Source organism: Rhipicephalus sanguineus, chromosome 1 (genome assembly GCF_013339695.2).
Source record: "Rhipicephalus sanguineus isolate Rsan-2018 chromosome 1, BIME_Rsan_1.4, whole genome shotgun sequence".
NCBI classification, from domain to species: Eukaryota; Metazoa; Arthropoda; class Arachnida; order Ixodida; family Ixodidae; genus Rhipicephalus; species Rhipicephalus sanguineus.
Window position 1 is genome coordinate 68929061 of NC_051176.1, and position 15140 is coordinate 68944200.

General features: G+C 44.5%; 1 protein-coding gene across 1 annotated transcript in view; it reads left to right on the forward strand.

The window, feature by feature from the left end:
• Nucleotides 1–3767: 3767 nt before the first annotated feature.
• LOC119396279 (hemicentin-1) overlaps nucleotides 3768–15140 on the forward strand; it is a 77043-nt gene continuing 65670 nt past the window's right edge. Inside the window, exon 1 of the mRNA XM_049414665.1 lies at nucleotides 3768–3980. Within this exon, the coding sequence (XP_049270622.1) occupies nucleotides 3953–3980 (28 nt within the window). The 5' untranslated portion in view covers nucleotides 3768–3952. The remainder of the gene's footprint in view (nucleotides 3981–15140) is intronic.

The following is a 15140-nucleotide window of genomic DNA, read 5'->3' on the forward strand; positions in this document are numbered from 1 at the left end:
GGCCCGCCACCCCTCTCCCCGAAATTGTGGTGGAGGGTTGTTTTGCTGAAAATAAATGATGAAAATAGGTGTTTTTCTAACATAGTCAAGACCTTCAGCAAGTGCCCCCCTCCCCCAAATCAGGGCAGCATATTAGGGCATTCACTGCTTTGTATTTATATCAACGACATAACAAGGATGAGCAACTGTTTGGAATTAAAAATTGATGCAGACGACACTAGTATATTTTTCCATGGTAATGATTCGGGTAAGTTTATAGATACAGGCAACAACATTCTTGATGGCCTTTTTATATAGAGTGCTGTACATTCTTTAACAATCAACACAACAGAATCCAAACCTGTGTTGTTCGCAGAGGTTCAGAAAGGTGCCTTTCGAAGTTGAATACGCATCTAGGGTCCCCAAAAGTTCAGGTTTTCAACGAAGTTTTGTCATTGAAGTAATATTTAAATAAAATCTCAGCTGAGATCAACGCGCTACTAAAGTGACCAGAAATATAGCAAGGACGTGCGGTATACTCCCTATCTTCGACAGATGCGTCCATTAAAAACCAAACTTTTACTGTATAATGCATTATTTTCATCTGACAAACTATTGCAGTCCTGTTTGGCGAATACATCTCAATAAAATGGAAACAAAATATTTTTATTAAGGAAAAAAACGATTCGTCGTATTACAAACGCGTGACACGACGCACATACAAGCGATTTCTTCAGAGAATAGAACATTCCACCAATTGATCAAATACACCCTTTAATCTCATTATGAAACATAAGCAAAGCTTATTGCCAAACTGAGCTTGTTTTCTTAAAATGTGCAAACTACAGAATCTGATTATAACATTATCAAAAGCCTTCCTCGTTTGTACCTTAATCGGGAACTAATTATCATTAAAAAAAAGACTTCAACACCGAATTCGCGCTTGTTTTACCATTATTGAAAATGAAAAACATTGCTATCTTTAATACGTCTAAATAAACTTAAAAAGCTTCTCATTCGGAATGGTTGTGTGCAGTTTAGTTCTACTTGTCCTGCTGAAATACTACGTATAAAAAGAAACCACGTACATTAGTGCTCATGTGCGTAATATATGTCATCCTACACTCTAAGCCAAAAGAGAGCAACAGGGGCATAGGGTTCCTCCTTTGAGGGAGCAAGTGCATTGCCACTCCCATTACTCTCCTAAAAGGAGCAACGGCAAGGGGACGAACCGTTGCTCTCCTTTCAGTTGCCCCTTCAGAGGATGAACGGTTAATTCCCCCGTTGCTCCTTGAGGACCAACTGTTACTCCTTCCTGATGCTCCTCAAGGGAGCAACGGATGCTCCTTCCCGTTACTCCTTAGTTTCTTCATGGGCCAAAAAAAATTAGTTTTTGATTGACTTATAGAGCATATTGAGGTTTATACAGATATTTGTTTGGATGTACAAAGGATATACAGAGATCACATTCAGAAATAAATTTCAGAAAATCTGCAACAAACACACAGGATTCGAACTCGCGACCACATAACCACCGTGCGCATACGCTAACCACTACGCCAAAACACGCTACGGCGCCGTCTGAAAGAAAACGGGGTTAAGTAGTTACCGACGGGTCGTTGCGCGTTCTAACACGTTAGTGAAATTAGCATAGGCGTGCAGAACCAGTGGTGATCTTCGAAAGAGAATAGAAAGTAACAATGTAAACATCTGAAAACGTCAAGGTAATGAGTCTCTCGCGAAAACACAGGCTTTGCCAGTGCTTCCTTTTGCGCTAGCTAAAAGGCCAGTACTTTCTTTTTTTTTCTTTTTTGCCCGGAGGTGTGCTTTCTTCTTCTTTATTATAATAATTATTATTAATATCAATATTAATGATAATATTATTATTATTTTTGTGGAAGAGTCGCCTCCCCTTTGAAAAGACAACACCGCCCGAGCTGATAACGTCCATTTGCTCTGAGATTAAACACAGTGAAACTACCGGACCCGATTGCGATAGCTGCCCTCCCGCCAAAATCAGCCAGTGACAAGGTAGAGATGAGGGGGGGGGGAGGCAGCGGCGTAAGCTCGCTGTCACTCTTTCTGCGCATCGCGATATAAGTGTGCGTTTCGTGATCTCTGCTGCAACCCTGCAGTCGGGGCTTTTGCTGCTTTGTACTAGAAACTGCCGTTCAGCATAAAACCGCATATGTAAAGTATCAACTGTGTACTTCTCTCAACCGCTTGTTTGCCGTGAAGTATACACGGAGTCTAATCACGGCTAATCGCGGTACCCGCTTTGCCGAGGCTCGAGTCACCGAGTAAAAATAAGCCGAAGTGCGAGCGCCAATATCGATCACCTTGTTTCAGCGGTTAAAGTCACTAAGTGACCTAGAAATAGAATGCTGAAGCCATAAAAACGTGAGAAGCCTTGACATAAATACCCCGACAGGCTGTATAGGTGACGCCATCTAGCGGGAACAAGATGAACCAGGCAAGCAAAAAATTGTTATTTCAGAAACATCGTGCGTTCTGCGTCTGGTGTAAATGCCTTGCCGCGGCATAATTACGAATGTGTTACCTTTTCAATAATTTTTCCCTCAAGAACACCAGGTGAAAACAGACGTGTCCATGACTATGGTTGCACGCAGCGTCACAAGATGGCGACACCATCGTGGGATAACCCGGTATTCTACACCCCTTTGCGTATACCTGAAACCCTGGTGATTTTGCCTCAGCGGTGAAACAATCTTATCTAAATTAAATATAATTTAAATGCCGTTGTCATCACCATTTCATGGTTTATTCAAACGTAAAGGTATTCTTCTACGTACTTACGTAAACGTTTGCGTACGGGGAGCTAAAACTTTTCTAAAACATGTGTTCCGGCAACACGTTAACGTTAAAAAGTATACGTACAAGCTAAATGTCACTATTAGCGTGCGTATCTCTCTGTTCAGTTTACAAAAAGTAGTTTCCTTACGCCAGCCTGCAAGAAAATGTGGCCCATGCATCGACCGATACAGGGTGCGTCCTGCAGGAGAGCAACGGTGGCGCGCCGAGAGCAACTGTTGCCGGTCGTCCTTCTGTTGCTCCCTTCCAACCTAACATTAAACGGTTACTCCCCCATCTTGAGACATGTCGGCCATCTTGTTCCAGTTGGTCTTTTTGGGGAGTAACAGTTGGTCTTTAGGAGTAGTAAAACCCGCAGTTACTCTATTTTTTTCCATTTTTGGCTTAGAGTGTACATTGTTATTAGTTAATCTTTATCCTAGGTGCCATACATGTAACATTTGACATGCCAATTGCTCGGTTGTTCCTCTCCCGTGCTTAGGTTCTTTGTAAACTTTGTTATATACTTTTTATAATCAATTTTTGTAGTATTTTGTTACCCGCCCAGCAACGTGTGCATTGTATGTAGATTTACCGTATGTTGCCTTTTTATTTTATTTGTTTCTTGTTTTGTTTTTCTTTGCTCTTTTTATGTAAGCCTATAACTTTGATGTAATGAGGTTTTTTTTTCTGATTTTCTCAGTTTTGCACATCAGTGTGCAAAGGTTTAATATTTGTGCTCTACGGATCTCGATGTCAAGGGAAAAGGGGTAGGAGCCTTGTCAAGCTGCTAACATAGCAGCTTTTTTGGTCTTATCCTTGCATTTTCTTTCCGCAATTATCTGTAAAGAATATACTGAATAAAAGTTAATATGAATTTTAATAATGAATGAATAATATGGGCCTCATAATGCAGCTTTTTGCTTCCAGAAAACTTGTGCGTTCCTAGTAACGCTCGCAATGATTCTTGCAGCCGGAGGATAGCGGCAGCTACCTGTGTACGGCGGAGAACGCAGCTGGTGTGAAGCAACGACTGGCCTCCCTAGAGGTCCTCGTGCCGCCAAGCATTAGCACGCTGCCTCGGGACCAAGAGCTGAGTGCGGGTGCGGCACTCAGGCTCGGCTGCCAAGCCAGTGGCTCGCCCACACCCCGCATTACATGGATGCACAATGAAAAGCCTATGCCGGAAGGCAAGTGTCCCTTTCTTTTCGGCTTCATCGAAGATGTTCAACCTGTGCGAAAGCTCAGGCTCGGTGCATGGTGACCCTTGAAGAATGAAGTTCTAGTGATACAAAGGAACTGCGATGGTTACAACTTCTAGCGCAGTTATGGCCGATACCGCACGTACCATGCAGGGCCGTTCAGAGATACTTCAAGATCCACAGTAAATGTTTGTATAAACACCAAAGTAGAAATCTGGGAATCTTGGTAGTCCAGGTAGTTCACCTTTAAGAACGGAAACAGCGCACAAGAACCTGGGGCGGAATTCACTAAAGTTCTTTTTCGTAGATGCGTTTTTCCATTGGTGAGCCAGCTTCGCTGATGCTATGATCCATGTCATGATTGGCTGAAATATGCTTGTACGAAAATTTTTGGCGTAAGACGTTTTTATGAATGCCGGCACAGAGACAGAGAAAGATGCACACACGCACATACATAGCGTTACTTCAAACAGTTTATGTTGCCTTGTAATGTTTTGTTATTTCGCACCGGATGGGCTCAGTTTTGTTTCTTGTAATGTATATAAGTACGATCGGGATTGCGGAAATATACTGTTGGAAGTAGCGCAATGTCTGTGCCTGTGTCTGCCTCTTTTAAGTGAAAAGCATTTCTTAGCGACCTAAAGGCACTTTGACTGTTTCTATCTATCTATCTATCTATCTATCTATCTATCTATCTATCTATCTATCTATCTATCTATCTATCTATCTATCTATCTATCTATCTATCTATCTATCTATCTATCTATCTATCTATCTATCTATCTATCTATCTATCTATCTATCTATCTATCTATCTATCTATCTATCTATCTATCTATCTATCTATCTATCTATATCTATCTATCTATCTATCTATCTATCTATCTATCTATCTATTATCTATCTATCTATCTATCTACTATCTATCTATCTATCTATTATCTATCTATCTATCTATCTATCATCTATCTATTATCTATCTATCTATCTATCTATCTATCTATCTATCTATCTACTATATCTATCTATCTATCTATCTATCTATCTATCTATCTATCTATCTATCTATCTATCTATCTATCTATCATCTATCTATCTATCTATCTATCTATCTATCTATCTATCTATCTATCTATCTATCTATATCTATCTATCTATCTATCTATCTATCTATCTATCTATCTATCTATCTATCTATCTATCTATCTATCTATCTATCTATCTATCTATCTATCTATCTATCTATCTATCTATCTATCTATCTATCTATCTATCTATCTATCTATCTATCTATCTCTATCTATCTATCTATCTATCTATCTATCTATCTATCTATCTATCTATCTATCTATCTATCTATCTATCTATCTATCTATCTATCATCTATCTATCTATCTATCTATCTATCTATCTATCTATCTATCTATCTATCTATCTATCTATCTATCTATCTATCTATCTATCTATCTATCTATCTATCTATCTATCTATCTATCTATCTATCTATATCTATCTATCTATCTATCTATCTATCTATCTATCTATCTATCTATCTATCTATCTATCTATCTATCTATCTATGCTATCTATCTATATCTATCTCTATCTATCTATCTATCTATCTATCTATCTATCTATCTATCTATCTATCTATCTATCTATCTATCTATCTATCTATCTATCTATCTATCTATTATCTATCTATCTATCTATCTATCTATCTATCTATCTATCTATCTATCTATCTATCTATCTATCTATCTATCTATCTATCTATCTATCTATCTATCTATCTATCTATCTATCTATCTATCTATATCTATCGATATCTATCTATCTATCTATCTATCTATCTATCTATCTATCTATCTATCTATCTATCTATCTATCTATCTATCTATCTATCTATCTACTATCTATCTATCTATCTATCTATCTATCTATCTATCTATCTATCTATCTATCTATCTATCTATCTATCTATCTATCTATCTATCTATCTATCTATCTATCTATCTATCTATCTATCTATCTATCTATCTATCTATCTATCTATCTATCTATCTATCTATCTATCTATCTATCTATCTATCTATCTATATCATCTATCTATCGATTCGAGCGATCGATCGATCGTCGATCGATCGCTGCCTGCCTGCCTGCCTACCTTGCCTTGCCTTGCCTTGCCTTGCCTGCCTGTATCTGGGTACTCTCTTGGTTACCTCCTTAACTTGGAAAGTACCAACATTGGTGTAGGAGGGCATGAGTGTATGACGGACATAGTGACCCTAGTAGCGAACGCAGCCATCTAGACATTCAACACGTAGTCGTCTACTAAAGTAATTGTGAACTTCCAGCGACACCGTGTCAGTTCCTCTACGCGCACGAACTAATTGACTGGTCCGGAGGGAGCTTTTTATTTCTTTTCAATTTATTGGTGTTACTGCAGACTAGATGAGTGTGTGCTTCGCCTCACAAGAGCTCATCATACTTAGCTCATCTAATCCCTATATGGTGCGGATAAGAAGTCATGTAATATTATTGTAACGCATAAATATTTTTGTATCTTACCCTTTTATTTCCACTCATGATCATTCGCGTACTATAGATTTTCTTGTGTTGTTTTTATTGCGCATTTTTTATTTCTTATTTTCTTCATTATTCAAATGCTTTTTTGTTGCCTAAAGCAATATCAGTGGCTGCACTTGATTACATCAGTCTTCCTCGACATCGCCACACATTCAGTCCGCTCGGGTCGACCGTCGAACGAAAAAACTACAAACTGTACCGTTTTCAGGTTTTGTCGTTCTTCGCTGGCTTAGGCGCGAGGTGGAACACCGTGAGTGTACAGAGACGCCATCCTAGGACGGCGGGCCTTCACGAAGTGTGTGACATTTCATGCGACGTGCGACAAGAAATCATTTGTTGTGTACGCGAGATTTGTGACAGTGCTGCATGATTAGTCCTGGTTATTCTTGTTCTTAAATATTTAGAGATGAATACTTTCAGTTAGGGTGATGATCCCACTTGGAATGTACCTAGATACTAAGAGTGCCGCTCTTTCCCTTATTGTTACAGAGACATGTTTGCGTCGAGAAACATTCCCACTGCTCATACCATTCCCAAATTAGCTTTACTGGAACACCATTCATTACTGTACTAAAATTCTCTAAACAAAACATCAGCAATCAGAAGAATCTGCTCTGGTGAATTAATCGCATTAACATTATTGTTTAAATGATTTAGAGAAACCACAGGACTGAGTATAGTTCCCTGTTTAATGGAAGAAGCTACTGAAAGACAACACAAGTTTGGTTCATCCACATAAACGGATGGTTTGTATTCTTCGATAAGTTGAGATGCAGAAATTAAATATTTCTGGAAGTTTGATTACTTGACTGTTATAAGTTAATCGTAATGTGTATCAAAAGCTTTAATGAAGTCTAAAAATATTACGTACCGTAAAATGCCGAGCAAGCGCCTCCCCCTACGGTTAAGGGAGGGGGATGGTTGCTCTGGTGGGGGCGCTTGCACAGCATTTTACGGTAGATTCGACTTTTAATGTATTTATAAAAGCCGCAAATAAACTTTTGAAATCAAATCAGTCATAATGGAAAATCATTCTCGAAGAGCATAATGGTCAGATGGTTATTCCAGAAATTATTTTCATTTGTGGATTGTTGACAGCAGGATGATATAGACTGGGCAGCAATATTGTAACAATAAACTTTCAGCTTTCATGAATAGCGGTACAGCTCGGACTGCTTTCCAGTCATATGGCATGTTCGTCAATAACAAAAAGAGGCGACGCATAATAACCACGTGTTTCTGAAGAGTCTTGACAAAGCGCCAAAGATATACACCTGGCATATTATCAGGACCACATGATGCTTTCGTTTTTAAATCATGCAGCATAATAATAATTTTCGGAAAATAATAAAAATTTACGTTAGGAGCATCGCGCTCCTTTTTTTTTCGTCGGACAACAAGCACCGGAAAACATTGTGGGGAGTATGCATTGCAATCTTCAGCAGTAACTGTCTGCCCAGATACCATCCAATAATCACCTGCGATATACGGTTTTTTTTTTTGCTTATGTAGTTGCAGAACTTAGTTCGCCATGCATAAAGCTAAGGAGCGCCTTGCTCAATTACCATTTCTTTGCGACTCAATATACGTTGGACGGCATGTGCTATACGACATAGAGCAGAGGATATCTCTTTAGGGTCTGCACTGTAAATTTCAGTTATTATTGTGCTTATGCCGGTAGCCTTTACTTGACAACGGCAATTTTATTTCCGACATTATTTTAACTTTTCACCTAAACAAAGATAATCGGAGGTAATCATCGATTGCAAATGCAATATCTTCATTTCCCTGAGGTCTTTCTTTTGTCCATCTGTGACAGCATTCACGAGGGCGTTTAATACGGTCGGCACAACCTCAGTGAAGGGAAGATGCGAACTGCGAGCACCGATGCCTAATTCTCATGGCAACTAAGAAGCTATTCGCACTTAAAAGGAAAGCAACAAGGCGCTGCAAAGTTAGGCAACACTGGAAAAATGGCGCATACAAGATGACCCATGTGCGGATTGTTGTTGTTAGAAATCCTGTGTTTTCTAGAGTGCGATATCAAAACGCGGTGTTTTGTCGAAGGTGAGTTTCCTTGCAGCTGTTATGCCAGGGCTCCCAACCCAAACTTCCTTGCTTCGACAAGGAATTCAAGCTGGTAAAACGTCTGACGCAACCAGCGTCGACACCCGCTGATGCAACGAAGCGGGAGTCTTACGCAATCCCCGGCAACTCCGGCGCTGCGCCTGACGCAACCGACGGAAATCTCTCCCGCAACGTGCGGCAAGCCCTCCTCCCCGCGGATCCGGTTCGAGCCAGCGACCAACGGCGGTTCCTGATTGGAGGCTTCACCGGCTTCACGCTCCTGGCTGATGCAAGCGATCGCCCAGGGCTACAAAAGAACCAAGCTGCGCGGAGAGAGAGGGAGACAGCGAGACAGCGAACGAAGAAATCGCGGGTCGTCGTCGCACCGCTGTGCGAGCCCAATAAGCTGTCGGCCCCAGCGCCGAATATGTAAAGCCTCTGTATATATGTATATAAATTTGCCTTAACTCACCGTCGCCTTGATCGCTCCGTCTATCAGCTCTGCGCAGAAGCAGTCGCAAGCTGAGACACCCGTTTCCCAACAGTGGATGGCAGCTGCGGGATCGGCCGGCGTCAGCTACCTCGATGCGGTGAGTGCCTGATGTTTTCCCTTCAGTTCACCAGACTTCTCTAGCACAGGTTATCGTAGTTTAGAGAAGGTTGTGTGAAGCATTGGAGTGAGCTTTGATTGTTTCGAGCCAAGTCGGAGCGCTTTGAAACCAAAGTTAATGCGGAGGGCGTAAACACGGCAGGTTGAGAATTGCTTGCGTGTCTTTCTAGTAGACTTATAGGGGATACGGCAAGTAGATTCTAACGAGGGCAAATAGCAAGAGGCTAGTGTGAACGATGGAGAACCTTAAAGTGAAGGAACTCATCGAAATTTGTGAAGAACTCGGCCTTACTCTGGGCCGTGCGAAGCGAAAGCAAGCGATCCTTGAGATCATGCAGAAGGAGGGAGTAACGGCTGAGGAAGTCGATGAGGCCTGGGCGGATATCAAAGAACGCCGCGAGGAGGCCGAAAGATGAGAACTTCGTGAGCGTGAAGAGGCGGAAAGGCGAGAACGCCGCGAGCGCGAGGAACGCGAAGAGCGCCTCGAGATGAAAAGAATAGAATTGGCGCTCCGTCAGTGTTCGCAAGCGCCTAGCGTAGCTTCTGCGACGGTTCAGGCTAGTGGACATAGAATTCGGGACCAACTGCCACCGTTCGCAGTGGGCGAGGACATGGCGAAGTATCTCGTGAAGTTCGAACACGTCTGCGATAGGAATGGCATCGAGCGGTCTCTTTGGGCACAGAACCTGTTAGCTCTACTTCCCGGAGAAGTATCCGACGTGATAACGTGCTTGTCGAGGGAGGCGTTTGAGAGCTATGACGAGGTTAAGGAGGCTCTGTTGAGAAGATATAAATTGTCACCCGAGGCTTTCCGGCAAAGGTTCCGGTATGCAAAAAGGGGGAATGAGTCACACGTTGACTTCGCGTTTCGTCTTAAAGCCGATTTAATTGAATGGCTCAAGCTCAAGGGCGAAGATGTCTATGACGATCGCGATAAAGTGGTAGAGTGCATAGCATTGGAGCAATTCTACCGCTGTATCGAGGATGATGTCAAGCTTTGGCTGCAGGATAAGCTTGGAGAAGTACAGCTAAGCAAGGCAACAGAGTTAGCTGAAGAGTACTACACTCGTAGAAACTTGCACAGTAGGGCCGTGCGTGTTGAAAAAGCAGAAAGAAAAGAGGGCTTTTCAAAAAAACCTGATGACCGGAAACCTGCTCCGCACCGTAATTTCAGAAAAGACCCGTCTTTTACGAAGGAGGCTGTGAGAGAAGGGCAGACGGAAGCGCACAAGTCGAGTGAGCTTCCCAAACAGCGCACTGATACTACACGGGCGTTTGAGTCACGGAAGCCGCTAATCTGTTACAATTGCAAAAAAGAAGGGCACATCGCGGTAAATTGTAAACAAAAGGTTGCTTTCGCAACGATCCGTGAATCAGAAAAGAACATGCGGTTGTTAGAACCGTATATTCAGGAGATTAGCGTCAATGGGAAAACGTGTCGAGCACTTCGAGACTCAGCGGCAACTATGGACGTTGTCCATCCTTCATTAGTGTCTCCGAACGACTTGACAGGAGAATGCGCATGGATCAGGCAGGTCGCCGAGGAGCAGAGCACTTGCTTACCGATCGCTACGGTGATCATTGAAGGCTCTTTCGGTAAGCTTCACACCGAAGCGGCTGTGTCTGCTGCTCTCCCAGATTGTTTTCCTTATCTTTTTTCGAACAACTCGGAGCAGCTTCTCAAAGAGCAGGGTAAATCGTTCTTTCCCAGCGTTGCGTACATGGCCCTCACGCGATCGCAAGCGCGGAAGCTTTCACAGGAACTTGATCTCGTTCCATGTAGTACGCCACCACCGGCAAAAGCGGCCGAGCTGCGTGACCTTGGCAGCGAGTCGAGCGAGCCTCGGACAGAAAACTCTCGGGGTGGGTTACTCGAGCCGCCGGCAGCTGAAGCGGGTAGCGTCGTCTCCGTCGGCGGAGAAACCGAAGTGACGCCGTTGGGCGAGGCGGGCAATACGCTCAAGCCTGTAGCTGAAAGTTGGTGTGAGCTGTCGAGGGTTGATCGAGCGACGCTCATTCGAGAGCAGCGTGAAGACATCTCGATAAAAACGGAACGCGTAAAAGTGAGAGTAAAGAAAAAGAATGCTTCAGAGGAGGAAGGAGCAGAAATTCTGACTTCTAGCGATGTAAGCGAAAGGGGTTCTGAGGTGATGTTGGAACAGTTGAACCTGGAGCCAAGGTTAAGTCAAGTCCAGAAGGAGGACTTGAGAAAGAGTGTTTCTGAGTTTAAAGACGTGTTTTACAGCCGTCCCGGAAAAACGACGGTTATTAAGCACGACATCGAGCTCATGTGAGGAACCATTCCGTAGTAAGCCATATCGATGTTCCCCTGTGCAGAAGCAGAGCATGAAGGAGGAAATCGATAGAATGCTTGAGTTGGGAGTCATAGTACCGGGTGAGAGTGACTATACATCTCCTCTAATCTTGGTTCAAGTGCCGGGAAAGGATCCTAGGCCATGCATCGATTATCGGCGCCTTAACGCCATAACTCGAGACCAGACCTATCCGATACCAAATCTAGAGGAAAGGGTGGAAACAGTGTCAAAGTCAAACTACATTTCCACGCTAGACCTCGTGCGAGGTTATTGGCAGGTCCCTCTTACCGCGCGTGCTAGCCGCTGCGCCGCGTTCGTTTCTCCATTCGGAACGTATCGTCCCCTTATGCTGAGTTTTGGACTGAAAAATGCGCCTTATTGCTTTTCGGGTCTAATGGACCGCGTTCTTAATGGCCTGTCCGAGTTCGCACTGCCGTATCTCGACGATGTCGCCATCTTCTCGAACACCTGGGAAGAACATGTCGAACATTTACGAGTCGTGCTGAACAAGTTGAAAGAAGCGGGTCTTACAGCGAAACCTGCTAAATGTCACCTAGGATGCGGCGAGGTGTCTTACCTGGGACACGTTGTGGGGCGTGGCCGGCGTCGACCTTCAGAGATCAAGGTAGCCGCCGTCGTGAACTATCCACGACCAATCACCAAGTCTGAGATAAGGGCTTTCTTAGGACTAGCGGGATACTATCAGCATTATGTGCAAAACTACTCTACCATTGCCAGCCCTCTAACTGACGCACTTCGAAAGTCGGAGCCAGTTAAAGTGACATGGGACCCGGAGAAAGAGAATGCGTTTTGCAAGCTTAAACAAGCCTTAAGCGAAAAACCCGTTCTCATGGCGCCTGACTTTTCCAAGGGCTTTATCATTCAGTGCGACGCGAGTGATCGCGGAATGGGAGCTATATTGTGCCAGGAAGATGACACTGGTCACGAAAGACCAGTTTTGTATTTAAGCCGAAAACTGAGCTGCAGGGAAGAGGCATATAGTACCTCTGAAAAGGAATGTGCCTGCCTCGTGTGGGCCGTTCAAAAGCTGGCCTGTTACGTCTCCGGTTCCAAGTTTGTGGTACGGACCACTGTCCTCTAACCTGGTTGAATAACATGTCGTCCAAAAGCGGCCGGTTATTAAGGTGGAGCATGATACTCCAACAGCACAACTTGAACGTTCGTTACAAGAAAGGAAAGCTAAACGCGAACGCAGACGCACTGAGTCGCGCGTTCTAATCAGTGCCGTCTTCGGCTATCCTTTCGGTTTTTCGCTGGCAAATTGGGGCAAAATTTTGTCCTCATTGCGGCCTCAGCTGAGCGCTTCCGTCCTGAGTGATCTCAAGGGGCCAAGATTATTTTGAATTCTGTTTCATTGCGTTTGTTACACGTGTAATATTTTGAGTTCTGCTTTTAAGAGTTTTGGTGTCTCACATGTGCCTCTTGATATAGAGGGAACAAAATTTCGACATAAAGGTAGCTAGGAATATATTATTCTATTTATGTCTGGTGTTCTGTCGGGTGACCGAGGGCACTTGCTTGTGTCGTGTGTTGTCTGTTGTCGGACCGTTCTTGACAAGTTGCAGAACGATCAACAAGTGCTGATACGAAAGATCGTCAGAAGAGACGAGCAAAGCAAGTCGACACATCTTGGCGACAAGCCACTGGAGCCGGGATCCGGCCTGGCGACTGGGATCTGTTCACGGAACGAAGCGTGGAGCCAAATGTCCCCATGGCCCTGGAGGTGAACCTGGATGGACCTGGCGAACGAGCGCGCCCGGCATCCGAGCCACGTGGAAGCAGCTCGTCTTTCCGGCGCATTGTCTGGCGGCGGGGGTGCTGTTATGCCAGGGCTCCCAACCCAAACTTCCTTGCTTCGACAAGGAATTCAAGCTGGTAAAACGTCTGACGCAACCAGCGTCGACACCCGCTGATGCAACGAAGCGGGAGTCTTACGCAATCCCCGGCAACTCCGGCGCTGCGCCTGACGCAACCGACGGAAATCTCTCCCGCAACGTGCGGCAAGCCCTCCTCCCCGCGGATCCGGTTCGAGCCAGCGACCAACGGCGGTTCCTGATTGGAGGCTTCGCGCTCCTGGCTGATGCAAGCGATCGCCCAGGGCTACAAAAGAACCAAGCTGCGCGGAGAGAGAGGGAGACAGCGAGACAGCGAACGAAGAAATCGCGGGTCGTCGTCGCACCGCTGTGCGAGCCCAATAAGCTGTCGGCCCCAGCGCCGAATATGTAAAGCCTCTGTATATATGTATATAAATTTGCCTTAACTCACCGTCGCCTTGATCGCTCCGTCTATCAGCTCTGCGCAGAAGCAGTCGCAAGCTGAGACACCCGTTTCCCAACACAGCCGAGTACCTCATTTTGGTTGTCCCGAAGGGCAAGGTCGACGGTAAAAAAATGTTGTTGCACTTTTTGTGTAAACTTATGGTGACAATTCGGATCCACAAGAAATACCAGTGCTGCTGTGAGGTGTTTCGACTGAGCCTGTGATCTCCGATGGCCAATGTTCCTGCACTGCTGGCTTTTTAACGAAGTCTAAACATGTATCTGCCGTCCGTTCACATCAACTGCTAGGTAAGTGCTGCTGCGCTGACACCGGCCGTGTCAATCAGCACGGCAGACAAACTTTTCGGCAGTGTTTTGTAGGTAGGTGGGCTAAAGCAGTTGTCAGTTGCCAGTGGGTATCGTTTATAAAATGCCAACTGCCTAGAGCATCACGGCCACACATCAATATTTTGCAGCGGCTTAATCTGCCGACTACTTCCTCGCGTCCTTGTGTATGCGTTAAAATACAAACGGTAAGGCGGTGATGGTACACTGAGAACAATAACAAGGTTTCGTGTTGTATATTCGGCGCAGTTACAAAAAGAGGCAGAGTGAAACAATGGCTACTGACTGTTAAAAAATGATGGCAAGAAACTGCGCAGAACCTTATTGTGGAGTGCCTTATTGATTTGTCTGTGTGTGCGTGCGTCAGCTGATCCGCATATGTGAACGGAATTGTGGTGCCCGCAAATTCTCCTTTCACCTGCTGCAACCGCAGTGCATCCGTATAGGTAGGTGTAAATTGGCCCTTTCATGGCTCCTTGAACCCCACGATGAGACATCGGCCAGGTTATACCAGGTACGCGTGCCCACAGGTCGAGTAAATCGAGCACAGAACACATCAACAGCAAGGCAAAGACCTGCTGCTCGTCCTAATGGAGCAAATAGCTCTTGACTTGAAGCCATTCCCAGTGCGCGTACGAGGCATTGACGCCACGCAACAAGCACGCTGACATGAGCACTACAAAAATTTTGATTTTGTCCGCTGCTGTGACGCAGTTCCTACGACCGGTGCTTGACTGCTGACCCGGCAGGCGCATGTTCGATCCCAGTTGCAGCGGTTGCATTTCGGTGGAGGCGAAACGCTAGATACCCGTGTACTCTGAGATATTAGAACTCCAGCTGGCCGAGATTATCCGGAGCCCTCCGCTACGGCGTCTCTCATAGCTTGAGCCGCATAGGGAAGTTTCCATCAATAAATTCCGATTCATTCCAGCTGTGTTATCTA